Below are 27,467 nucleotides of genomic sequence, written 5' to 3'. Positions count from 1 at the left end.
CAACAGCAAACCACTTTTAATTGAGAACCAGAGATCAAATGAGGGGGATGTGGACGACGGCGACACCATCAAACATTCAGTGACGAGGGAAAATGACAAAAAGGACAAACGCGGACACAGAATGCCAACGCTGCGCCACTCCTGCGGTCCGGAGACCACAACACGCTAAGACTACTGAAACTCCTGTCATCGGTGGTCCCTTTGTGCCCGATGCCACCCTGCTACTCTACTCCTCGCCGGTGGCAGCACTTGACTCTTTCAACTCCAGCGGGCCGTCCTTGTGCTTCACCAACTCTCGGTCAGATGGCACGACGTCCTTCCCATCGTCGACTCCCTCGAGGTCCAGCTCTTCGAAAGAGGAGCCGCTGGCCGCCGAGTCACTCGAGCCCTTGTCACTCTTGTCACTGAAGTTGTCTCCATCCTCCTGCTCCCGGTAACTCACCAGAGGTGTCATGGAAGAGGCCACCGATGTCGCCAGCGAGGACCCCCGGCTGTCGGAAGCAGCATCTCGGTCAAAGGAACTCGTGTCACTCGCCGAATCGCCACCTTCGGGAGACAAAGAGAGAAGAAGAAGAAAAAATGGAGTTGGGCGCAAAACCCTCATGTCACCCTGTGACCAGCAGCAGGCGCCCTCGGCCACGCTCATTCCTCGTCACCCACCCTGGGGACATCGCTCGTTACTGGCACACGGTGCGACGATTTGTGGACGCCGCTGTTTTTATTCTTTAGTTACGTCGTTAATATCGTTGAGGTGAAGGGGGCCAGCGTCTGACAGCGCCACCTTCAAATCCCTGCCCGCTGCATGAAGTTAGCGTGATGAACACAGAGGGGAGTGGACTGGCATAGGTTGCCATCTCTCCTTTTGGGCTTGGCATGTCCACTGTAGGCCTTTCCATTCAATGTAGGGACAGCACTAGTGGGGGGCCGGAGACACCCGACCAGCCTGAGCTTCATGGGGCCACGAGGTGGGCAGCTGGAATGTGCACTGCTGCCCCCACATGTAAAACCGAGAGCTGGACTGGCATTGCCTTCTAATCCAAATGCCCTCATAGTTGACTGCCCTGTTTGCGGCCTCTGCCATGCGACCAAACCCAAAGAGCAGTAGAAGCCTAGTAGGGCCGGGCTAAGTGCCATCTGAGATGCCCTGCTGCACAGTCTGCCATCTTGCTCAGCTGGCGCTGATGTCTAAATGATATGTGATTATCTTGGAGGAGTTGCCCACTTGGACACGACTCGCATCTGAAAGGCCTGAAGGAACAAAAGAGCAAGCGCCTGCCCGCCCGCTGCCCGCCTCCACACGCGCCCTCTCGACTCATCCGGCACGGTGGCTTATTAACACATTTGTCAAATGCCTCCACATGCGGCCCCTCGACTCCACATGAGTCCCCCTGGAGCATCTACTGCGTCAATGGCTACAGAAAATGGGGTCAAAATGCACACCTGCTGCCTGCCCCCTGACCCTTGTCTATCAGTGGGCAGGCTCTGCCCATCTGCTACCCCCTTAGACTTGCATGTCTTCCAGGATCGGAGGTCCTTCTCCTTTGTGGACCCTTGTGGCTTCAGGTGTCCTTTAAACCTTCAAGAACCTTAAAGAGCCCCCCTAGCCGGGAAGCGTCAGTGGCACAGTGCCCTCTAATAAGCTGGAGGCTTAGTGCAGACTTGCCTTTGAAGGGGCACAGCGCCATGTGCTGCCCCCCCATTGGTATTCTGCTTCTTAACAGCCCACTGTGGCCTCTGGCAGCTGAGGTGTTCTCTGCCCTCTAGTGGCTTGGGAGGCGCATTACGGGTTTACAGTAGTAACGGGTACACATTGTGCCACCTGCTGACCCATCTCAGGCTTTGCTTGGCACCCGGTCCTCAACCAGCCAGCTGGTCAAGGTCAAAATGAAGACCATGGGACCCCCCGTCAAGCAGATCAAACAGAGGTTTCTCTCTCAAAGGCACGTGTGGCGCCCCCTGTGGTGGGTGTGTGTAGGCTGGTTGGTCTGGGCCGTGTGTAGTGCCAACCTGCCAAACCAAACACGTGATGGGGTGGAGGGTGTAGGGCTGAGTTCTTCACTCGATGGGCACAGTAGTTGGTTACCCTCCATAGACAGGCGCCAACTGTGTGCTCCCTGAATTCCTCTCCACACCACTTTAGTGGGCACACAGTCAGTGCTGCCAGGCCTGGCTATCATGGTAGACCGAGTCCCAAACAGTCATCAAAAGGCAGCCGACAGAAGCCTCTAACCTCCACGAGGCAGACAAAGCAAGTGGCACAAACCCATGCCAAGGGCACACCGCTTCGTCTCTTTTTGCGTTATTCTCTAAAATCTCGGAGCGGCCCACCATTGGTAAGCTCAAGCCGAGGGGCTGCAGGACGATGTGCCTAAACACACATCAAGGCCCAAAGAGAACCTGAGGCGACTGTCAGGAGTGCCATCAGCGGGCCAAGGAGCCAAATGGGCACCACGTATTCCACCACTGCTGTTCATAAATCGACACGGATTGGCATTTTGTGCTATGCCATCTAACGGCCGTCCTTGCCCTGCATGTTCAAGCTGGGTGCCATTAGCATGCCAAACTTGGGCCTGGCCTGATAAAGAGGGCTGTGCAGACTGGCAGCACTTGGGGTCTTCATTCCAGAGGGACCCAGGGGGCTCCTCTTCTGTGTTTTGCATTCTTGAAGGAAACTGAAAAGGTGCCACAAAACTGCCACGCACACCAACTTGAACATCATTTGTGTTCACCCAACCCACCGCTCCCTCCAAGGGGCACCAGAAGGACGAGATGAGCAGCAGTGCCCCACAAGCTCGTCATTACGATTTCCCCTCCACTGCGTAGCAGAGTGCCAGAGGCGCCAACTTCGATTTCAAACTCGGTTCCATCTTAACAGACGGCGTGAACTTCAGACGTGCCAACGACAGCCTGCCAAGAACATGCGGTGAACAAATCAGACGAGAGGTGGGCCGACCATCGATTACGGGGGGGTTCACAGAAACCTCACAAGTGCACCTGGGGTAAAGGGGGCGCTCTTGGGAGGCAGGAGCCAGCTATGGCAGCAGGCAAACTAAGCCATCAGTGTTCTACGGGGGTCCACAAGCCCACTGCCAGGCCTGGAACGAGCAGGTCAGCCAACACCCTGGGGTCCCGGCCCACCACCACCGGCACTGTGCCACTTCTTCTTGCCCACATGTGGCTCTGTGACCTCCTGTTGCAATGTGCTGTGGGCAATCCAGGGTCGGCTTGCCACTTTTGGGTGCCTTGAGTGGGACGTGTTGCCCATAAGCCCCCTTTCTCTCATTTCACGCCGATTCTTCTGGGGTCAGCAGAACCTCAATCAGCAATCGGGGGCTTCCATCCAGGGTGCCGTCATGGAGTCCTGGGGGCGCTGGTGCCAAATCTGACCTCGCGTGTTCTGGTGATGAGGGGTGGGGGCCACAGCGGACCCCTTCTTCCAGCAGTCACTGATGGGGGGTTTCCGAGGGTTCATTTTTTGGTGATGGGGGGCTTTGGTCCAAACCATCAATCCAGAGGGTCTCCCGAGCACAGCAGCCTTCTGGTACCCACGTGCTGAAGCGCCACTCCTGGTCAGACCCCACAAGTGCCACTGAACGTCACGGGGGGCCAGTTTCGGGCAGGAGCTGTAACTTGCCCCAATGACCCCCGTTTCGTCCGCTCCTCATTAAGAACTCCGTCTTGGAGCAAACGGAGAGAAAAGCGCGGAGCTGCAAAGCACCCTGGCGCCGCGGCACGTGAAGCCTGGCATCTCTCCGCGCTTCGCAAAGTCACACGCCCACCAGGGCCCACCCCACGCCGCTGGGTCCTGCTATGGGCATCATGCCATACTGTGGGATTTGGACTAGCGTGGGGGTCCCGCTGGCAATCGTCATTCTGGGACGTCACTCGTCCATCAGACCAAGTGACACCGTAAGTACTCGGATGCACTGAGCTGGCCATGCTGGCGGTCTGGCTAAGACCCCCTCTATCTCTCCAGTTATAAACTCAGGAAATGCTGCCTGGCTGAGCTGACCACGGGGGCATTGCTCCCCCCTCCCAGTATGGCAGCGTTAAACCCATCAAGAGATCAGGGAAGACCCCGACTGATCGTTAGAATTCACCGGGCAGCGGGACAAAAACACAAACGTGGCAAGTCCCTTCCGCGGGTTCCTTGGCACTTTCTTCTTAATTTGTTTTTGCTCTAAAGACCCCCAGACTGGGCCACTGCTCATGTTATGCACACGAAGCCCACCCAGGGTGAACTCGGCCATCCAGACGATTTCCCAGACCAGCCCAGCCCACCCCACCTTCTTTCTTTGCTCCATGGCCCACTGTTGGCACTTTTGATGGTGTGTTCGGACCCCCTTCTCAGCAGCTTCTGTGGGGTCAAACCAAGCGGGTGCCAGTGTGCCCACGACCCTGTTGCTGACTGGTCTTTCCTTTGTCCCTTGTTAGTGGATACTGCCCACAGCACAAGGCCAGTCATCCAGCCATCCCAGTTTGTCCCCCTCCAGAATTGGCTGTTCACCTGCTGCCTAAAATATGCCACCCCTGACAGGTGGCACTGTGACGAGGTAATCGGTGTCATTCACGTTACCTGCCAGCCGTTATATAGAGTAAACAAAATGGAACCCAAACGTGACAGGACGAGGGGGCTCAGGGGAAATCCAAGGATAATGAAATGCGCAGACCACCAGTCAGTGACTTGAAACAAAGTGACACTTAATAGCCCGAGACCCCGTGTGTTATTGAATGAGGCCATCGTGGTGGCCAAAGCAGAGAAATGGCGGAACCCAAGGCGGGCGCCGCTTCGCTTGATTCTTCCTGACACGGATACAAAACTGGAGGCGACATCCTGAGACAGACGCCAACCCCGGGCCTCGTGTTTATTCATGAAGCCCTGCGCTGCGCGCCACATCGCAACGTGAATACAGCCTGGCACCGGTGGTCACCCTGTGTGCCAACTGTAGAGAAACCAGGAGATGGCTAAGTGACCTCCTGAATCGGTGGGGTTCAAAGTCACAGCCCGGTCATCTCTGACGAGGGAATGAGACGTGGCAGCCTCGGCCCGTGCCAGTCCGTCTGCTGCAATCGGCTACCCAGAATGCCCCGCCAGGCACCTCGAATGAAGGCCAGCAGCAGATGGCAGCTGCCCAGTTTGTCATTTTGCCTTCCAGGGCCCGTGAAGAACTTTCTGAGCCTTCTGGCAAGGGCAAGGAGAGCCCCTCGTCCACATGGCACAGTCAGATGTGCCCAGGCAAGTTTGGGGTCTGCCAACCATGGAGTACATGGGGATGAGGAGGAAGTCCCACCAAACTGGTACAGTTGGTCAAGGCCAACTGGCAGACTTTAAGAGGAGCCGGGGGTCCACAGCAAGGCTGCCCAGGCCGTGTGGAGGTCTGTGCCCGACTTTCTCACCGCCTTTGGTAAATCAGCGGAGGCTTGTGCTGCTGGCACTTCAACAGCAGGGGGCCTCACTTGGCCGCCAGTCACAAACTGCTCTCGCTCTTCACGGCTTCCCGACCGCCCGCTTACCCCTCAATGTCCGGGGCCACCATCAGCAAATGCATCGTCTACGCCCGTAACTGTGCTGGTCAAGATGGGCAACCACCACCAGTGCCTCTGGCTTACCTTGACAACCTGGGCACTCGTTACCTGTGATGTCAGTGTGTCGGTCGTCGTCCACGCTGTCCTTCAGTTGCTTCTCCGCTTCTCTCACCTCGGGCACATAAAAGTCGTCCTGCCTGGCCAGCGGGCACACGTAATAGATGAGCTCCCCTTGGTATATTTCAAGGAAGGGATGGGCACATAACTTCCGCTCCTTAAAAAAAAAAACAACATAACAAAAAAAGTGTTAGGAAGATGGCGCCTCCCACACGTCCCACCCACATGTCGCTGGTCACCATCTCTGGGGGCTTTCATTTCAACCAATTTTGCTCCAAAAGTGACAAAACAACCCTGAAAGGGGCACGAGAGTGACAGAGATGAGCGGCACGGACACCGATGAGGCGCACGCCAAGTCACCCGTGCCACTGTGGCACAGACACTCAAGTCCGAGTAAAAACAAAAAGGAAGCAAGGAAGGAGTGCAGGATGGCAGCAGCAGGTGGAAGGGGTGCCCCCTTAAAAAGGTTAAGGCCACAGACCGGTGCTTCTTAAATATAAATAACATAATGGTGCCAAGGGGGCAGCCCGTATGGCAGTGGCACCATCAACTGGTCATCGCCACACACATCACACACTGAGCACCTGTCCCAAGCAAGCTCAGTGGGCACCATGTGCCAACAGCGATATGAAGGCAGGCTCAAGGGGCCTGGTCAAAGCTCCAGCAGACCAAAGATGTGCATCATGGTGGACACTGAACCCCTTGGCTGGCACTGCCCATGTGGTGGGGTTGTGCTGTAAAAGTGAGACGACATTGTGTGCCAATCACATGGACCACGAGACCACCTCTGCATCCCCAACCCCACAGACCATTGAGTCAGTTGATCTGAAGAGCAGCAACTGGCAGCCACTTTGCTTCAGTGACAAAAGGGACAGTTTGGGACACGTCACACTGTAGCAAAAAAAGCAGCTGTGTGGGCGTGGGCTGCCAACGGGGCAGAGTTCCACCGCAGCCTAAGACCCTGCCACATTTCCATTGACGCCCACGCGGCTGCCAGTGATACTGGAGGGTTACACCCACCCTGCCAGGGGTCTATCGGAACATCAGCCCGTTGTGCCCTCATCGAGCCGGACCAGGTAAGGGGGCGGGCACACACTGAGCTTTCACGAGTGACCAACTGCTGTGCGGCGCTCATCTCCAAACACCCTTTGTGTGCCAGGCTCTCCAAAGGGGCACGTGCCCGGTGGTCACTTCTCATCCTTGAATGGCGCGGGACATCTTAACACAAGTCCCCATACTGAAGTCAAGGGTCGTCCTTTGTCCCAGTGGAGCAACTCTAGGGGCAAAGGGGCCAACAGGATGGCAAGATGACCCTCTGTGACCCACCACAGGAACAACTGGGGCACAGGGGGGCTCTTAAGTGGCGCAGACTCCCTGGTCCGTCCGCTGGAGGGCAGCATGGGGTTGCCCCTTTAAGGGAATGGGCATGCGGGTGGCCTGAGAGATGGCACCATTCCAGAGGCACTGACTCACCAGACGAGATCAGAGACAGCCCTGGCATTGCGCCTGGCAGCATAGGTACAGGTGTCCTTGACTGTGGGACACAGGTGAAGGACCACCCAATAAGGTCCACACCCAAGTCAGGGCAGGGAGGACAGCAGAGGGTGACAGTTCATGGGCAGTGGGGAAAGATGGGCACCATGAGAGAGAGGCGGGTGGCCTGGTGGGCATTAGGGAGAAAGGGGTTCAAAGCATGCGTGGCAGCCTAGTCATTTTACTTTGGACTTTCCGTGTAGCCCCCCTTTCAACCCCCTTGGCCTAACTAAGGTGGCGTCCAGTTTGGAGAATCAAACCTGCCAAGTGCCAGTCCATCCAGGGAGGGTGTGGAGCAGAGTTACCTGAGCATGGGCGCTGCCAGGGTGACAGCCAATAGACTGGGGGGGGCATTCCACTCTGCTTAACAGAGTAAACCCAGCTGGCAGAATCTGATGGCAGGAGAGATGCCCAGCAGACATGAGAGGACCGTGTGAGCCCAAAGAGCATGGCATTGGTGGCCCACGGGCATGTGGTTCAATGAGACCATCCAACAAGGATCATGGTGCCCATTCCATGAGGAGGTTTGGTGGTCTGCAGAGAACGATGTCCTTAAAAAAAAAAAAAAAAATATCTCGACTTTGGTGCCCCTTGGCCAGACACGGGTTCAAGTCCTGATCTGCCTCTATGTCCAACTGGCGACGCCAACCTGATCTCACAGTAAGGGAGAGTGGATATCATCAGTGCATTGTCCAGTGCCAGTGTGTGTGTGCAAACACAACCCCCTGAGTCATGGCACAGAGTGGCGAAGAACAGGGCTGGCACCGCTGCCAGGCAGACACTTTGACGTCTTCATCAAGAGAGATAATAAGAGCAGCAGCGACTCTAATGAGCCCCTGAAAAAACAAAGGACAGATTGGCACATAAAAGTGTCCAGCTGTGGCACCCTGGGACTTCACATGTCAGAGCCGGAGTGGCATCAGAAGGCATCAAACCGCAGCGCTACTACATGTACATCTGGCAGAGGACAAAAAAAATGGCAGCAGCAGTGTGCCCTTCACTAAAGCCCACCGATGGGCTGGCAAAACCCTGCTGGATCCAGTGGCTTCAGAGGGACGGATTGTGACATTTTAGTGGGTGTAAGGGTGGCGTGGTAGTGCCAGGGGGAGCCTCAGCCAGCTTGAGAACTGACCGAAGGCACGTGACAACATCTGCGTCACCAAGGCACACGCTCAGTTTGACACGTCCAGCCAGTAATGAGGCCAGGCGCCCGGCGGCCCCCCAGCGCCCCCCGGCTCAGACTTCGTTTCACACCTTCTGAGGTGTTCAATTCTGAGATCTCCCTTCGGGTGCCACTTGGAAAACTAATTTGGGTCCCTGAGAAAAGCCAACTGACAGCTGGGCTCAGGTGTCTGAGCGACAGGCACATGTGGCCATTCAGGGGAGGGTGGGACACGGGACCACCCTCCATAACGATCACACAACCACCTTTGAGGTGTTGTATGCCAGTCAGTGCCACCTGGCTCTCCAAACGCCAGTCTGTTGTCACATTCTGCATTCTGCACGAGGGCCACACAGACATTAAAATGAGCTTCTCTGGGCAGACAGTGCCACCTGCAAAGGCTGGGCAGCTTCGGTTTCAGAAAGACATGAAGAGTCCGAACGGGCACAGGGACCATTCCCAGTGGCAGCGGGTATGAAGCTGGAGCCTCCCCAGAAGGGTCTTCACCTTATTCAGGTCCAAACTGATGTAAGGGATGGAGGCCTTTGTGTGATTAGCAGTGGAGATGAGCAAAGGCAGCCCTTAAAATGAGGGCAGCGGGCATCAGTGGGCACAGCAGACCACCTCTACACTTGAACCCACAGCAGCATTTGGGTCAACTAAGTGAGCCCACCTTGGTCTTTTACACTTGGCAGCAAACTCCAAAAGAGCGGCACTGGGAGATGCATGGCGTGTCCACAAATAGGCACAAGTCCCACAATGCCCAGCAGCAGGCTGCCCTCCAGGGTGGCCAAATTAATTAAAAACTTGAGAACAAATCAAACTCGCGCAGATGTCTGCTCAGAAAGCAATGGCGTGCAGGCCAACGCCAGGGCGCCTAACTGGCACAGCTCCCCCTTGCCAAGTTGAGCCACCTAAGCCTTTGTCACCTTTGTCACCATCACACAATGGCAGAGTTGGTCTTCGTAGCCATTTGTGTCCTCTTTACATTTTGCTTGACTGTCAGTCGGTCCACCCTGGGATGTCACACTGTGGGCACAAGGCCACGTCGGCGTGTGACACCATGGAGGTCAACAGAGCCATGGAGTGGCTGAAGACTCCTCACTTCAGACGCCGCCATCTCTGCCACTCATGCCCGTGGGCTCATTTTCTTATTCTTGGGTCCTGTGCCCTTTAGGAGACCGTTCCTTTCGCAGATGGATGCCCAATGAGAGCCACCAGAACACACAAAAGATGAAGAGGAGGATGGAGATGGGGTCCAAAGAGAAGGGGGTGGGTACATGTGGGCACATGCCAGCGCCAAATGACCTCCACTTAGTGCAGCGGTGGCCACAATGGGAGCGGGCACAATGCCCATCACCTGGATTTTAGAGGATGAATTCTGGCCAGTTACAAGCACTGTGGGCAGCACAACAGCCCCCCGCAGACCCCTGCACTGTGCGCCCTCAGCGTGCAACAAGCCACCGTCACCTCGCACCTGTCACATAAGTGGTCTTCACGTCCCACCATCTTGGCTGTGTCCTGTCGTGGCACCACTGGGAGGTCTGGCAGGCGAGACGAAGGGCCAACGCTGCTCATTCCAGGGCTCTGCCAAGTGCCTCGCCATCTCCACCCTCCACAAAAGTCCCGGGGCGGCACCAGTCTGCCCTTTGCGTGCCACACCTGACGCCAGACTGTCTGCTACCAAACTGATGCCCCTGCGGCGTCGACACCCGCACACTTTACTGGGCAGACTGTGACCCCCATGGGCGCCTGAACTGTCGTGTGAATGCAAAACAGACAAGGGTGTGTGCCCACCACGGCCAACAAGCACAGCACTCGGCGATGGCCCTCGGAGGAGCAAAGACAAGACACTCACGACGTACACCTGGAACCAAGCAGGACTGTCAACAAGGTGACGTGGTGGGCACAGATGCCACCTCACAAGTCCAAACCAGAAGACAGAGTGGCACCAGGCCCTGCCCCACAGTCGCCCACATGAAGCTCATCTTGGTGTGGCACACTGCACTTGCTGCCATTCAGCTGCTTTCTTTTCTAAGTAACTTTGTGCCCTTGACTGGTGGCACTGGCCAAAGCAATGGGCACAACTGCTCCCTGACTGAGCCGACAGCCAGGACTCCAAATGGGTGGCACAGCAGCACCCCATCACATGGCACACTGACTTCCTCTTTGCATCATAACATTCTTCCCGCTTCCTGACTCAGACTGGCACAGATGCTTGTGCTGTCAAGCTGCCAGCGGGCTCCAGCCGTGCCAAGCAAGATTTACTCGAAATGCCGCCCACCCTCCTTAACGCACTGCCTTGCCTTTCCGTCTGCATGGCATTTCCCAGTCCGCTTCAGTGGCCTGTGCCCTGCTGAGTCCACCGTCACTCGAGTGTGCCATCTGTGACTTGCTGGACAGATTCCACAAACGCTACCGATGCCCAGCATCTTCCAGAACAGTTCAGTTCACTCGGACCGCCGTGGAGTGGGTCCACCTCTGTGGGTGACAGTAAGCCCACCTTTTTATGATGTAAGCCTCCTTGGCATGGGCGGGATTTGATGACCATCTGTGCGTCCGGTCAGAGTGTGGTGCCCGAACAGGCCCATCTCGAGTGGGCAAAGCAAACTCAAAGCCTGCGATGGCTGCGGCGCACGTCGGTGGCCGATGACCAGATGAGTGACGGCGGGTGACAAACCGCCGCGTCACCGCAGTGCATTGTGGTCCGACAAGCCGAGACTTGAGCCTTTTTTAATTGCTTTACTCTAATTGGCACCTTGAGAAGTGCAAATTGCAAATCGTAAATTTAGACGGGCGATTTTAGCCAAAGGTCCCCTCGCCCAGACAAGTTCAGACATGGCACTCGTGTCCAACTCTCGGCTCGGTGACAACCCACCAACAGAAAGACGTCACGACTGGCGGGCAGGAGGGGGCTGAACTGCCATGATGGGCACCGAGCAATGCAAAAACCACCAAACATGCCAGGATAGTCGCTGGGGGCACTTGAAGTCACAGCTGGCTCTCTATGTACGGTGCCCGTCAATGCCCCCTACTGTCTGTCTGCCTGCCTTCACCCTCCATTGCTAATCGCCACCCCATGTCTTGCTGCCCCCACCCGGTAGCCTTTCACTCCTCCCGTTCAGATTTGTGCCACCCACTGCTTACCCTGGCTAGGCACCGATCCTGGAGGGCTTGCCAGGCCACCGCAGGGCTTGCGCTCCCCGTAAGAAGCTGAGCTGCAGGCTACCCCGGGCAGGGAGCTGAAGTTTTGTCAAAACGTTTTGGCCACCCTGATCAGCCCTACGGGTGCCAACCTGATGTCTTAAGGAGCCACTTGGTTTACGAGTCGCTATGGTGGCATCACTGGCACCAGGGAGACATCTACAGACATGGAGCGCTGGCATGAGGACCCGCTCACCCTTATACAGTATATGGACAGTCAAGGGGTTATCATGTGCCACAGAGCCACTCAGATTGCACAGGGGTGACGTTACCTGGACAAGCCGGGTAGGCATAAGTTGGCCAACAAAACAGAACCTGATGACGTTCACTTGGAGCCACGTGGCACTCGACACGATGCCACTGCAATTGAGGGCTTTAGCTGGAACTTAAAAGCCAAGCTTTGGCACTAAAACTGGCTAGGGTGGCACCATGGCATAGCACTTGAAAAACCAAAGGATGAAGCTGAAGTGCCCTTGGGCATGCCGTGCCAGTTTATGTACATGCAACCAGCAGAGCAGCAGGAGGACGTGTGTGAGGACAGTGTGTGGCTGTGACACTCGAGGTGGCATTCCCTACACTGCACATGACTGGCTGGCGAGTGGCAACTCAAATTGCCTTGGCGAGGCTTCAGGACCGTCATGTTGGCTGGCTGTTCTTGTAACAAGACGGTGCCCGTCACTTGGCCCCTACCCAATTTCCAGATGTTAACTGATGGCAGCATAAGTGACGATTCTGACGCCATGACACGCAATCCCAGAAGCCTCTGCCGGCCATAGCGGTAAACCAACAGCAGGCCAAGTCGATATTCGAGAAAAGGAGAAAAATCATCGCTTGGCAACGGCAGATGTGAAGCCGCTTCATTGGCACCTCGTCTCTCGTGGCGTTCGATACAATTTACACCTCGGCGCCGCCTCTCAAACACTTCCCAGCCTGCCGTGTACCCGACTCGCTCTCGACACACACGCACACACACACACACACGGCCAGAGCACGGCGCCACGCGACAGACGTGGCCCTCGACTCTGTGCCATCCTCTCTGGCGGGCTGCGTCTGGGCCCACCTCAGGAGTGAATCTCGTCAATGGTGGTCCGCAGCCCCGGGGCTCCTGGGATGACACAGCGGTGTCACCAAGCGATTATGGCAGATTAACGTCCCCAAGGAAGTGCCTCTCAGGCTAGTGGCCCCAGACTGGCCTGGCACGGCCTGTGTGCCAGCTGGAGGCACCTCCTTGCCATTCTATTTCCTATTCAAATGTAACATTTACCGCGTCTCAAAAGCCATATTTACACTTCGACAGCCAAGTGCCAGGCGCGCATCAATTACGAGACCCCCCGAGCGATTCGCCCATCGATTTCAAGTGTGTGACAGAAATTCTGATGAGTTACAGCGGAGAGGAGGGGCGGCACTGGGACCACCAACCTGTCAAACTCTCCCTGTGCTCCTCCCGCTGACTACGCCAGTTCATGAAACACAAGTCCCCCATCGGCTCTGTCTGTCGTGGCACTGCAGGGTCTCGCTGTCCTCGGGGCACGGCAGCGGGCACTGCTAACCAAGGCCCACCAGAACTCAACAACCTGCTCGAGGGTCCGGCTGGCGTCACCGACTTCGAGAGCTCGTCTGGGGCCCAGCGTCCACTTCATCTTCAGGGGCTGCACATGCCAGGACATCCTGTGACATGAAATGCCATCCCAGTCTGTGAAAAGCTGGCCGAGCAGGGACGACAGGGGCAAACGAGCGAGCGAGTAACAGCGGGGGATAAAGCGAAGACCACCGAAACAGAAAGGGCACGGCGAAGGCAGCTGAAACCCCAAAAGGAGCAGGTCACGCCCTCTACTGCCACACCTCATGGCACACCCTGCTCACCTCCCACAATCGGAGTGCGGGGGGCTCGTCTGACGTGCGGGTCGAGGACCAGCTGGTTGAACCCTCGTCGGACCGCCAAACCCAAAACCTAACCAGAAGGGACACAACCGCGACCTCAGATGGCTCCCTCTAATGGCCCCGAGGGTCTCCGGGAGATGGTATGAGTGCCCCCTGCCAACTACCACACATGACTACGGGCCCACTCTCTGGGTCAGTGCCGAGCGGCCAATCAGAGTCTGTGGCGAGCTCAAGTGAGCCCCTCTGAGTAGCCACACAAGTCGACCCACCTGACCACTGGGGGGCTTCACCACCCAGCCAACTCTGAAGGAGGCATGACCTGTGCGTGCTGGCGTTGGGGGTCCAATAAAACAATAGTAGTAAATATCCTAAAAGCCAAGCACATGGTGACCCACCCGAGCGTGGGCACTGTCAACAGGACCCCCTGACAACAGGCCTGAGGCAAATGTGCCAATCTAGATTTCTTTACTTGGACTATCGTTTATTTCATACTATTTGACAGAGGAGCCCTGTGCCAATCGGGGGGGCACTGACTGATCACATGACACAACGTCACCCCCTTTTAATGACGCACAGCCAGACGTCAGCCAAGCCCCTCGCCACAGCACTGCCAACGCGTCAACGGTGGCGAATCCCTGGGTTGACATTTTGTCACATCGGACTTTTTCATTGGCAGAGAACCTCGCCAGTGCCACCTGCCACTCCAGTCAGCTAAGTGGGGCGGCTAAGGGGGCTCTTTGTGTCACAAACCAGCAAGGGGCACCTCAACAGGCTTTTCAAACTTATGTTCTGGGACCCCAAAGATGGAGCTAATCAGGGGGTCCAGCACCCCACTGTCTCCTCGAGTTGTGAATCACACTTGCATTTGGCTGCCAACACGAGTATAAGCTGGCACGGAGCAGAAGGCTCGCCATCCATTCCGCTACCTACTGTATGCCCACACGCCAAAGTGACAAGAGGAAGCCCCCTTGTCCGCATTGGCACCTCGCCAGCCTCACCTCCCATATTCATAATTCATGCCATGAATCAAAACGCTGTACAAACACGCCGGGCGCCGCATCCGCGGGTTAATAAGGTTGTGGCAGACGCTCCGCTGCTCCAATGCAATATTGATAAGCTCTGCTTTTATTATTCATGGACCCTGCAAGAGTGGGCCGAACACACCGACGGGGGGGCTCAAGGTCACGAGACGGTCCAAGGTGCCCGGGCACGCCTGGGCGGCCATTAACCCTGCCGCGTCGGGACCACTCAGTAATGAGAAGCAAAGGCCTGAGGGTCTCCGCTCCGTTCCGGGCCCCTAGCTGTCCCAGCAGGCCTCATTAGCCGGGGGAGAGGGTGAACGTGACGGGCCGGCCAATTAGCAGGCAGCCCGCGACGGGAGGGGCGGGCAGAAGGAAAGGTCACGGCGTAGGCACAGATTTGCGAAGCGTGTTTGTTAATGCCGCCGACCTTTAATGCCCTTTGCTGTGTCCACAGCTCTAATGCTACGGCGCGGCTCGGTAAATACACAGCGACGGGTGATTGGCAGACACAGCGAGCGTGCCCACCGCGCCACGGCTAGGATACACACGGACTGACTGGAGACTCGGGCTCAAGAGCAGCATGACTTCAAATTCCTTCAAGGTGCCAAGCACTTGGGGTCCTAAAGATGCCCGGTTTGTCCACCACCTTTTGCCAGCGTGAAGCTTTGCGGTGCCACCCGTCACTCTGTCAGCAGTGACTCGTCTCTCATTTTATCGGTTGGCGTGGCGGTGGCCCGACTGCACATCCGCCGTTTCGCTCCCTAATTGCTGTAATTATTTTTTAACGACCGAGACTGACTTGCTGCCTTCGCCGACACGGTGACCTCCACACGTCGCCGTGCCACTCGAGTCTCACCTCTCACGAGACATCCCCGTGTCATCAGGCAGTGCCAGGTCCTGGCAAGTCTGTCATTCATTAGCCAGCAGTGACAGAAATAAAATGAGAAATCGCAATTCCGCCCACTCAGAGCCACCACACGCAAGCAGCGAGGATGCCATCGCTCTCTTCCCTGGCGCATCAAACAGATTCGTCCCTTTTAATGAGTTGGCGGCCGCCAGGAGACCCTGGGTCAAGACGCCATTTGCGTGGCTCAGTGTGGCACCTCTCGGGATCCTTCGCAGATGGATTTCAATTTTAAAGGAGTTCACATTAATGCACAGACGGTGAGGTGGCAGCAGTCGCTTCAAGTGGCATTTTAATAAAAGCTGTCGGCGAACACACAGCATGAGTGAAAAGGCAAAGGGTGGCACACCAACACAGAAGGCTCGCCCATTAAAAACGCCTGATAATCGGGTCAAGTGTATATGGCACGGTGACAGCCCAGGACTCTGTGTCCCGCAGATGCCAAGCTGTCCTGCCACCTCAGACTTCCCAAAGACATGGGCTGCCATCTTGTGCCGCCCTGCAGATGGTGGCCAAAAGACGCTCCAGCTCCGGAGCTGATCCATGCCGTAATGTGGCCTGGCATAAGTGTGACGCCCTCATCTGGACCCGCCCTGGCATCCATTACGCTCTCGGCGTCACCCATGCATGCCACGCTGTGCAATGCTTATCGACTGGTCAAATACGAAATGACAGGGTGGCATCACTCCTATCTACCACCCTGCTTCATTTAATTCAGTCTCAAATAGGGCAGAGCCTATCTGAGTAAGACTGGGTACCAGAACCAAACCCAGATGGCGCGCCAGAACCTGGCCGGGCACCTCGCATGGCACCAAACGTGTGCATCATGTCAGTTTTCACGGAGACTGGCATTGAGCCGCAGCACGTTCAGTGGTCACAGAGCAGTGTGGGGTTGACGGACGGTACCAGTCAGGAACATCAGACCGTGGCACTTGAAGGGTTATTTGGGTTAGACAGCTGGCATCACCTTCATCGTTCAGTGCTGAGCAACCCGCCAGACGAGACGGAGAGGATGGCGCAAAGAGGACAATGGCCACTCTGATCCTGCAGCGTCAAAGCGCGTCTCTCGGGTGACTCGCAAAGGTCGCCACATTGACATTCTGGGCACAAGCCAACGAGGGTCTCATTAATTCAGCGGCACGTTGGGCCGGGCAGGTGCAGAATTCATCAAGAAGTGGGCGCTCCGGCTGCATATTAAAATCGACAGGACGCAGTTCTTAGAGGGGCGCTGGCTGGCTGGCACAGCTCTAGCCAGCCTCAGATGAGCACGGGGTCCGCTGAGGTGGCGTTTGACTTACGGCGCTCTGCACGGGCACAACACTGGCTCAGGAATGGCTGCGATCAGCTGGAGCTGCCAGTCATTCCACTCACAAAGTCTCCAGTTCGGATGCCAGCGTGTTTCTTTTGCTTGGCACAGGCTACACAGGTGCCGTACAACTGGGAGCCCGCCCTGGCAGCTCTCCTACAGCAGACTGGCCATCCTGCCTTCAGAGCTCGCGGTGCAGGGGAGGCCAGCCTGGCACTTAACCTGTTTACTCTCAAGAAATCAATGCCACGCCGCAGCTTCTCAAATCCAGCACAGATGGCACAGCCAGACTAAAGCAACGCGTCATTTGGAAAGATCATCTCCAGCAGGGCTGCCACCCGAGAGGAACAAGGCCATAATTAAAGTGCAGTGACAATTAGAGTGTCACTCTGCTGCGCCAGAAGGCCTTCCTGGGACCGCCTCCTAGGGCACAAGCGCTCGCTGGGAGTGGTGCACCTGTGCCATGAAGTGGCATCTCGTCTCTGGAGTCGCAGAGCGCCATTGCTGGACCCTCGCATCAAATGACACAAAAGACTGGTGGGCTTCGGTAAACGTCACCACGGGACGCTGGCCTGATGGCCACTGAAGCCATGAAGACAGACTGAAGGCACAACGAGGGGCATCTGCACTTTACTGGCGAACCTCAATGAACAAAAGCTCAATGCCAGCGGCCCACTCTGCCACCTTGACTGGTGCCAAAGCAAAGTGGCTGCCCCAGTGTGAGGGTGCTGCACCAAGTGACGCTGACGTCCCCTCAGAATCACAGCCTGCCCACGAGTACCGCTGTGACAAACAAACGGTCACAAAACAGCGCGGCAAACATTGAGGCTGGCGAACGGAGCCGAGGGCCAGTCACAGGGCACAGACGTGGTAGAGAGTCACCGTCAAAGACGGTCTGTCCTCATCAGTATGTGGGCAGTACCACCGGGTCCTGGGCGCTGCAGGGACGTGGCACACTGATGAGGCAATGCCCTGTCACATGATCAGCGATGACGTGGTGGAGATGGAGACGAAACCAAATGGCTGCGGGTGAACGTCAGCAAAGTGAATAAAGGAAGGGCGTGCCATCGCGTCTCTGCCAGTCTGCTGTAAGCTGGGCATATCTCACGCTTGCTACGAGGTCCTCGCATTCGAAGAGGAGCGGGCGCTTGATGCCACTCAGCTGCCCCCTTTGAACTGAGCACAGGAGCCGCAGAGGCTCATCCACCACAAACCAGAGGCCCAGCAGGGGCACCGCCATGGCACAGGCCGTCCCGCTCACCCACCGTGAGACACTGCTTACCTTGATGTAGCCCTCCAGAGCGGGATACACTCGGCGAATGGCCAGGTAGAGCGACAGGAACGTCCGGAAGGGGAAGGCCGTCATGACGACGTGGGTGACCTCGGGGAAGGAGAACATCTTGAAGCCAAACTTCTCGTAGAGCCGCACCAACTCGTCAGAGGGCATCTCCTCTCCTTCGCTTAATATGCTGCCCACAATGTAGCGGCATTTCTCCGCGGGCACCTGTCAAAAACACAAGAGCACAGTTTTCAGCCTCAACCCACGTGATGCCAAGTGGGGCCTGGAAACCTCAGAAGGGACACATGGTGGACCAGCAGGAAAAGGGAACAACGAACCAATGGCGCAGGTGCCACACGTGCCCTCTACGAGGCTACACTTGACAATCCTGCGAGGGCTGCCGTCAGCGACTCGGTGAACACGCCCAGTGACATCGACGAGGCAGCATAGCATCCGTCACGGAGGGACGTGCCAATGACCGGTGCCCAAGGGTCTCCACAAGACATCAGAGCAGACGGAACCCCCACGTGGAGCTGTGCCCGTCACAATCTACCCACCAATCACTACCTTGTGCTGCGGAGCCCACGATGATGCCACGCGTTGCTTCGTTTTACTTTCTCATCTCGTCTCGTCTCTGCCAGGCCTGCCCAGTTCAGTATTTTATGTGTTGTTGTAATAAAGGAGCAGAAACGACGGGACCCCCGATGTGGCAGAACTGGTGGGGGCAACACTTTAAGAGGAAACCCTGTGGGCGGAGCCTCTTTCAGCAGCACACTTTGAGTTGTCCCCCGTCCGGCCCTGTGACACCAGAGGGCTCGGGTACCATTAGGCAGAGCTCTAGCCTGGTGCCCCTTTAGCACTTGGAGGCCAGTGGGCACAGCTCTGCGTCACTCCATTGTTTTATTGTTCCCTTATTGCTTTTAACAATGGGGACAGCTCAAGATCGCCCCCTACCCTCCATGGTGATCTGAAAGCAGTCAATCCAGAGCTGGCTACCTCTGGTGCCCATGCCAGTGCCACCGGGAGAGCCCGAGGCCTGCGCGTACGGGGACTCGCTTTCAAAGCCCTTCGGATTGCATCAAACATTAAAAAGTGAAATCTCAATCAAACCAGACGAGTGGCACGACGCTCGGCACGCATTTGTGGACAGCTGGCGCGTCTCCGAGTTTGGAAGCCCATTAAAAACAAGCGGAATTCTAAAGGAACGTGCCACTGTCATCACACGACAAGCTGCCGGCAGATGGCTCTCCACCACGCTGGCACTACCCTCTCGACTCTGGCACTCTAATTGCTTTCCCCTTCCTCTCGATCTGCCATCTCAAACGACCCTCTAGGGAACAAACCAGTTATGCCAGGCGGGCGCAGCCCAATTTCGGTTCATTTCACAGCTAATAAGCGGCTCCAGCATTTCAGAGAACAAAATGCCACGACAAGCCCGCACGACAAAAGGGCACCAGCAGCAAAACACAACTGAGAAATCCAAAAAAGAACTCCGCTCCACCCACTTCACCAGTGGGGGCACTTGGACTAAGGGGTCTGCGAAATGGTGGTCCGCACGAGGCCGGGTGACAATTTGTGCCTACAAGTTTAAATAAAATGCAGTGAATTATGGGAGAAGAACCCCCCCTGCCCCCCAACAGGGCACCGCACAGCTGTACTACAAATGCCAAGCGCTCCGGTGGTCCGTCTCCGTCCATTCAGTGCCAGCGGCCTTGAATGAACTGGGTGACTCACCACCGTCGTTTTGCTCTTCTCTGGCATCTCTCGATGTCTCAACCTGAGCAGCCCACGGGCAGCTGCTGCCATGAACACCAAGGGCAGCAAAGAAATACATAAAGGAGGCAGGAGTGGGTCAGTCCAGTCTGGATGCCAGTCCACTGTGGGGCACCAGTCAACCTATCAAGCAAAAGGAAGGACAACAAAAAAAGAATTTGAACCCAGGACTCTGACGGTGGGCATCTGTCTCAACCACGTGGCACCGCTCCATTAAGCTTCCCTTCAAGCCCCACCCCACTCCCTTGCCACTAGCTGCGGGCACACAAGACACCTGTACTCAACCGGCCACCACTTTGGGCTTCGGAATCAACTCCGTGTCCAACTCTAGGCCTCACATCACCCTGTGCCCGCCGATATCAGGGACAGGATGCCAGTCCAGTCTTCTTCTTGATTGTGACACCAGCTTCCTGTTGGGAGGCTCAGGTCAGGTTGGGGAGCCCGCACTGGCACAGCGTGTTGACGCACCCACCAATCGGGACCCTGCTTGGCAGACACGCAGTCCAGTCACACCGGCCCTCTATCTGCCCACTGGCCTGGTCCAGCCACTCAGACCACCCTCAGGGAGTCGCGCCACGTGGCTGTAACCGATGCCCCCTCACCTTCACAGTGCAAAGTCACACGGTCTTCAGCGCGGGTCACTGCATAGTGTCCACGTCTGGCAAACAGGGGGCACCAGGACTCTGAAGAGCCTTTTGTGCCACACACCCCCTCACCAGTGACCTCATGACCCCCCCGTGCTCTCCCAATCTGTCAACTGAGTCACATGAATGTCACATGAATGGCAGACCCCCTGCTGATGGCCGTGCCCAAGAGGTCACTAAAGGCCTGGCTCTTGGTGTTTATCAGGACCCTCGCAAGCCCCCATCAGAGCGTCCATGAAGATCACCAACAGATGCCCCCCAGCCGCTGGACCCCATGACTCTGCCCACCACCCAGTCCATGTAAGCACTGACCAGAGTAGGACCCCGCAATAAACTGGGAAAAACGCCACCACTCCGCACAGCACTCACAGTACCAGCGTGCATGCCAGTCCGCCACAGCAACAGCTACTCCCCGTCAGGGCGACCAGACCAAACAAAGGTGTGCCCACCTACAGAGACCTGGCCAGCCCTGGAAATGCCAAGTTGATGCAGCTCCCCCGACAGCAGAGGAAGACGATCATCATGCCACAGAGATGAGACATTCCACGTGCCCACCCGGATGGCTGGCCTCAAAGTGGGACCCGAGGAGTGCCAGGCAGCAGGCGACCCCCTCAGCACCACACCAGTTCCCAGCCCCAACAGGCCTGATCTTCCGGGGTGAGGCACCCAAGGACTTTCCCCACCCAGAGCTCCTCCTGTGGCAGAGAACATCCACGAGACCCAAGCAGTGGGCACTATCTGCAGCTGGGCACCTGCCCACATGGGCTGTACTCATGATGCAAGGGCCATCTGCTCTGGGAAACTTCATCACAATCTGAGGGAGCCTGGACATACAGCCAATAATGGCGGTGCCTGCTAGATTGGCATCACCCATCTCAAGTGGGGCTGAAAAGAAGAAACCAGAAGGCTCAGGTGTCCTGTAACGGTGCCAGCGTCCTCTTCTCGGTCGAATGTTTGAGCAGGTGACAGGTGAGGTTCTCCGCAGAGGTGGACTTTAACGGGGCTGTCAGACCACCAGGACACTCACAAGGCGACACACTGCACTTGCGCTTGATGCTTTCAGCTGGTCAAGTGCTGGCAGGTCCCTGGCATTACCACCATCCTATGCCCTAACCCTCAGAAGCCTGGCAGACACTTCTGGGGGCTGTGGGGGGTCCTGATGTCTGATCAAACACACCTGTCCATTGTCTGGCCTGAGCTTTGGGATGCCTCCACTAAATGCCCACGGTGCCCGACGGGGTGCCGAGTCCCAAATCGCCCACATCCACCTGGCTCACATATGTCGCCTTCTAGGATGGCTTCTCCTGACAGATGCCCAGGTGCAGACTCACAGGTCGAGACCCCCATGGTCTCCCTCAAGTGCCACCTGCTCGGCTTTTCAATTTTACACAGACCTCTGGGGCTCTGCTGCCACCCGGTGACTAACTCAGGTACTGCAGATGTTAGCCAGAAAGGCCGTGCCACATGTGCCCAGACACTCCGGACTTTGCTGTAAAATGCCAACAAAAGAGTAAACAAACAAACAATAAAAAGTTAGCCAGGGCACAAAAGACAGATGACTGGCATGACTTTAAATGAAGCCAACATCAAAGTGCCAGTGGGGGTAAACAGCCCCCAGTGGGCACTGAATGGAGGAGGAGGAGGCCACTGGGAGGCTGACAGAGGTTCGGTGGCAGACGTGGCAACTTGCCTGAAATGCCATGCATTCTTTCAAGTTAATCACCACCCAGGTTTTCTAAATGGCATCGAGCCCCAAAGAAACGCAACACAAAACACACCAAGGGGTCCACTAATGGAGTAAGATTGCCCCCCAGTGGACACGACTGGCAACTGCTCTTTTTGTGGCTCTAGCAGAGGAGACGGGAGAGGTCAGTCAGCAGGTGGCAGACACGATGGCCGACACGATGGCCCACGTGATCAGGCGGCCGACTTTGCCACTCGTACTGTGATAAATGAATGCCGTGGGAGGTGAAGGGCAAAGAAGGAGGTCACGCAGTCCGCTGGCGCCCGCTGTTTGGTCCCCACATCTTCTTAAAGGTTGGCATGGCGTCTGCGTCAACTGCATGACTTGCCTGGCACATCAAGGAGAGCTGAATGAGAACCAAAGCACCGAGCAGAATCGCGGACAAACGTCGCATCCTGATTGGACGGAATGAGCGAGAGCCAAAACGAGGGGGTTGGACCGGCGTCCTGTCACGTGACCTTCGGCCGATGGCGGCCACGACTCGTGTCACATCTCCTCAGCACAGTTTCAAACATCTAAAGTCTCGTGAAGTGACGTGCGGCCCGAGTCACCGGGAACTCTACGGGCGGCTCCTAGCTTTGCCGGGTTCAACCGCAGGCTCATCCGTCTTTTCCATCGTGTCACCGTACAACACACACGAGACATCAGGCAAGCGGACCCCCTTTGGACTGGCGGCCGAGGGCACCATGACCCAGTGACGTCCTGGCACGGGGCTGAATTGTAATGGCGCTGCTCAGTGGGCCAGGCAGCTGAGGGGGTCCGAGAACAAACAAACGGGCCCAAGATGAGCGTACAACCTCAAAAGACACAAGACAGCGCCATCCAAGTGCACGAGTGGCACTGCGTTTTACCAGCAACGTCCTGCCGTGATGGAGACCATGCCAGGCTCCTGGGCTGTCGTGGCTCACTGCATGATTAATGGCCACAGGGGACACTGTGACAGTCCACCATTATCTAAAAGACGGCTACAAAATCGGTGAGACCCCGTGACGCAGGTTTAAGACGGGAGTAGCGCCACCTTACATGATGCCACACAGGTACTGCCCCCTAAGTAGTGACACCTCCTCAAGTCATCTGCTGCCACTCCTTGTGCTGGAACGTAAAAAATGTCCTTTGTCACACCTTTTGTCACCGATGCTACATTTGGGCCACAGTCACAGTCTTCTGCAAGGTCTGACCACTCGTCCTGGGCCTCAGAGTCGGGAGGGCTGCCCATCAGAGCCCACCTTGCCCCCCTGGCGGTTTCCTCTGAGAGGAGGTTGGTATGAAGGGAGGATTTGGCAGCTGCGTGGGTCTCAGTGACGTCACAGGTCGCGACCTCGAGTCATCTCGTGGGGACAACCACACGAGCAACAAAGACGGTGGCACCCATGAGAATCAGAATGCCGCTGGGACCCCGTAACTCACACACACAATAAACAACAATACCAGAAATTAAAAACCCACCATGGGACACCTGCCACCCCACCGGGCCGACGCATGCCCAAGGCCTCTCACTTCTGCCCTCTCCGTGCCGATGGCACTACTGGGTGGGTTTGGCCACCACAAACGCTTAACTCCCATCGGGTGGCTGACTTTTAACAAGCCCCCTCGGGTGAAGGCTGCCACCGAGTAAAAAGAAGAGGAGCAATCGGGCACACGACACAATAAAGTTCAAGACGGCCGACTGAGAAACGTCCACCCGCTGGCCAAGCAACAATAATGGGGGCATTCGTAAACTCGCTCTGGGGGTACAATAATAAGCAACAAACCCACCTGAACTTCACAAGAGGCAATGATGCCACAACCCAGAACCTGTCACGACTGTGCCCGTGGCTGTGCCAGGCTACTGGAAGAGCCGAATGGTAAGCACACCAGAAAGGGGCCACCGTGTCACGGGCTGCAAATGAGCAGCAGGCTGGCAGGAACCAGACATGGCATTCTGGGTATAAATGATGGCATATGGACCACCCAGCCTGCTGACATACCGGGGACTCTGAGGAGAACAAAGGAGGGGACGGGCATCTGAAGGGCAGGAGGGACTGCGTCAAATTCATAAAACATTAGTCGGGTCCCCATTTGATGCCCCCCTAGCTGCCCAACTCCCACACTAGTCCAGAGGCGGTGTCATGCCAGGGTGCCAGCTCAGGTTAAGCCCCCACATATTTGCCCCCATTTGGCTGGTGACTTTATCCAAGGTGACTTACAAGATGAGAACCCAAGTGCCACCGTCTGTTCTGAGCCACAGGTGGGGACTGAAGCTCATGATCTTGGCCACCACAGCACATTCTGGACTACGGGCATTGGCATTGAATGAGTGTGAGTAGCAAAGCCCCCTTTGGCAGTCAGCGGGACTGGCATGGGCTCGGCTCAAGCACTCAGTTACGGTGGTCCAACTCAAAAAGAAACGGCCCTATCGGTGTGGGGACGACAGCAGCGTCACAAAGGCCAGCAGACGGGCCACCCAAGTGACTCAGAGTCCCAGCAGACCTCCAAGGGGCCCTCCTCGGCCCCCAGTGTCACGCGGTCAGATGACAATCCTGACTCACCCAGAGCTTCAAGGCGGGGCTCCTCTGTGCCAAAACTGCCAGCAGGGCAGTGCCCACTCCAGAGCCAATCTGTCTGTACAAATATTGGCACACATCGGTGAGGATGTCGCGGCTCTTCCAGGTTTGTTTGCTTGAAATTGTATTGTTGGTGGGTGCCACGTAAAAGCCCCCTTCGGTCATTTCAAGACAATTCCAATGCGTAGGTGTTTTGCCCCAGGTGGCATGTGAATCTATGGCAGGGGCACAAAAACTCCATCCCACACGTGTGCAGCTTAGAGACCCCCACGAGGCTACCCCTAACCCGAGATGGGCCGCACACGTCACGCTTTCATGGCACCGACAACACCAGCGTGCTCGGACGAGCCTGGCAGGGTTCACGTGGCATGGCTGGTACCGCCTGCTCTCATCAAGCTGATGCGGGTCACCAACGTGCTGGGCCACATGCCTAAGCCACACTCAGTTACGTTAGTGAGACCGTGTGTCCTATTTAGGCCCCCTGCTCGAGGAGTTCTGTTAACGGTCCAAAACAAAGCAGGACATCGTCGGACAGAATTCAAGGCCACTGCAGCCCACCCTGGCAGAGCCGAAATAGGGAGCCATGTCACTTCTGAAGTGGGCAGGCCAGGTCAGCCATCAGGTGGCCCAACAAGCTGCAGACGGAGTCCCCGAGTGGCCACATGCCTTGGCATTCCCCTCAATGCCTTTCACGTGTGCTTCACTCTTCACTGGCACTACTGCAAGTGATGCCACCCAGCACTGCCACTCGACATATCAGGCGGACTTGTGCCCCGAGATCTCTCTACTTTCCGCACTTTATGACCGACTGGCACCGCCACTCAATGGTCCTGAGCCACAGTTGCTCAGGGGGGTCTCACTGGCTTTGCTTATTGGGGGGTGTTGACCTCAAAGTGGACGGCCAGCAGGGGCTTTTCTGCCAGTTAATTCCCTGCACACAATGGCACTTTTGGAGATGTTGACCCCACAGGATGGCCACAGCCATGACCCTCTGTGGCTTAGCACGGGCATCTCCACACAGTGTGGCACTTCAGTGTTGTCCATACACCCGCCTCAAAACACCTGTGCCAACGCCAGCCCACCCATCCATTCATTCAACCCCTTTCTGGCCTGCGCACAGGGTGCCAGCTCATCAGTGAATGCCCATGCCAGGTCCATTTCAAGTCTGGCAGGTTTCTCTGAGGCCCCTGGCCAAACATGTGCCCAGTGCCAAGGAGGGCCAGCGGGTCCACTGCCTGGCATAATCTCAGCTCAAACCACACGCCCCGCAGGCCTCCTGGGTGCAGCGTGTTCTCCTTGGGGGCTCTGTGCCCGTTTGTCGTCCCGTTAGCGCGCCCCCCCTTGACGACACCGGTGTTGTGTTTTGACCAACTTGACAATGGCATCTGCTAGCCAGCCCCCGGGTGCCTACCTGTTTGGGGTCGTCATAGAAGACACCGATGGAGCGGAGTCGCGGGCCGATGCTGCAGCTCTCCGTGAACAGCGCTCCGCACTCCTTGTAGGGCCCCCGGCGGAACTTGTAGGCCACGGTGATGCTCTTGACGGGCGGCGACCCCGTCCGGATGGCGACCTCGGCGCCCAGCCCGGAGTAGACGGCGAGTCCCAGGACCGACGCCAGCAGAGCCGCCAGCAGCAGGGAGATGAGCGCCAGCAGGAGCAGGTCCGACATGCTGCGAGCCGGGGAGGGCCGCTGAAGACGCGCCGACCGCAGGATGTCCCTCCGCTCGTCTTCGAGAGTCCGCCACTTACTTCCCCAAACACCGCCACACGCCGCGCGGCTTCCTGTCTGCTCGGGCGCGGCGGAGCGAGCCGGGCGGTGCCGGTAAGGGGGGGGTTGTTAGCCAAGGACGGCCTCCCACGCCGCGCCCGACCCGCTCGTTCGTTCGTTCTGCCGCCGCTGGCACAGGGGCTTCGTGGGCTCCGGAGAGCTTCGGCGGCAGTCTGCGGTGTTGGCCGCCGAGCCTGCGGTTTGTTCGTCCCGCGCTCGAGCTCTCCCTCCACGCTCGACACGTGGTGCCGTCCGGCGTGCTGCGTTGCCGGGCTGTCAGCTGAAGGGGGCGGCGCCTGTCGCGTCGGCTGCTGCGTGCCTTCGCCGGCGTCACCTGTGCGTGTGGGCGGGCGCTTGCGAAGGTGACTGTCGGTCTCCACCCCCCGTCCCCCGCCCCCCGCTCTTTATCTTGGGTTCCGCTGCGCAGCAGTGCTAGGATGCCCACCCAAGCCGGCAGGCACCCATCTGGTCAAACGTGTGCCCGCGGCCGCAGAACCACTGGGGCATCACCCAGTGCTCGCACCCGAGATGGCTGGGCTGGTGGGGGACACACTCCTATTGTGCCCATCGTGAGCAGCTGTTGCCCAGTGTCAGTGTGCCCTTTGGTAAAATACCCCAGTGCCAGACGTGGGAGCAGGCACGGAGAGTCTCTGTGGACTGGCGGGTTGGCGTTGGTGTTTCAAGAACCTCACCGGTGTGGCAATTTCGTTTTTTTTTTGTACTTTGTGATCTTTTGGTTCTCCCTCTGCCTTTCCAACTGTCTGTGTGGGTCCTGTGCAGTCCATCTGTCTGTCCTTGTTTGTCCCTCCTTTTCCATGCACCAGGCTGTTGAGTCACTTTGGCTCATCACTCGAAGTCCTTCAAACCGTAAGGCAAATCGATTCAAATAAGCAGAAAGTCAGAGATCCAAAATGGCGGTTGATGAAGGCAAAAACGCTAAAGATTGGGGATGAACAATGGAGCAGAAAAACAAAACACGGTGCCCACAAATCACCAGTTGCTTGCCTCCGTGTGTCTCACAGAAAGAAGCGCTTTATGTGTCGGTCTCTGGTGTGTCTGTC

The 27,467-nt window shown here is 56.9% G+C and overlaps 1 protein-coding gene across 2 annotated transcripts; it reads right to left on the bottom strand.

The window, feature by feature from the left end:
* LOC120541638 (testis-expressed protein 264-like) lies at positions 1 to 26,709 on the bottom strand. Of its 2 annotated transcripts, none has more exons than XM_039773450.1 (4): positions 26,050 to 26,709; positions 17,938 to 18,159; positions 5,611 to 5,800; positions 1 to 546 (listed from the first exon to the last, which is right to left on the bottom strand). In XM_039773450.1, exons 1-4 carry the CDS (start codon positions 26,305 to 26,307, stop codon positions 227 to 229), a joined length of 990 nt encoding a protein of 329 aa, XP_039629384.1. In that variant the 5' UTR covers positions 26,308 to 26,709; the 3' UTR covers positions 1 to 226. The 2 variants fall into 2 exon arrangements, with proteins under 2 accessions (XP_039629384.1, XP_039629385.1); XM_039773451.1 differs by having other exon boundaries at positions 5,635 to 5,800; positions 26,050 to 26,707.
* Between the last annotated feature and the right edge of the window lie 758 nt (positions 26,710 to 27,467).

The sequence above is a fragment of the Polypterus senegalus genome, chromosome 12 (assembly GCF_016835505.1).
Source record: "Polypterus senegalus isolate Bchr_013 chromosome 12, ASM1683550v1, whole genome shotgun sequence".
In the NCBI taxonomy this organism is placed as follows: Eukaryota; Metazoa; Chordata; class Cladistia; order Polypteriformes; family Polypteridae; genus Polypterus; species Polypterus senegalus.
Note: the sequence above shows the minus strand (reverse complement) of the source record. Positions and strands in the feature narration are given on the sequence as shown.

Coding starts and splice junctions, on each gene's coding strand:
- LOC120541638 (XM_039773450.1), bottom strand. CDS start 26,307: ATGTCGGACCTGCTCCTGCTGGCGCTCATCTCCCTGCTGCTGGCGGCT. Junction 18,160..26,049: donor TCTATGACGACCCCAAACAG/GTAGGCACCCGG, acceptor TGTTTTTGACAG/GTGCCCGCGGAGAAATGCCG. Junction 5,801..17,937: donor CTCTGGAGGGCTACATCAAG/GTAAGCAGTGTC, acceptor TTTTTTTTTAAG/GAGCGGAAGTTATGTGCCCA.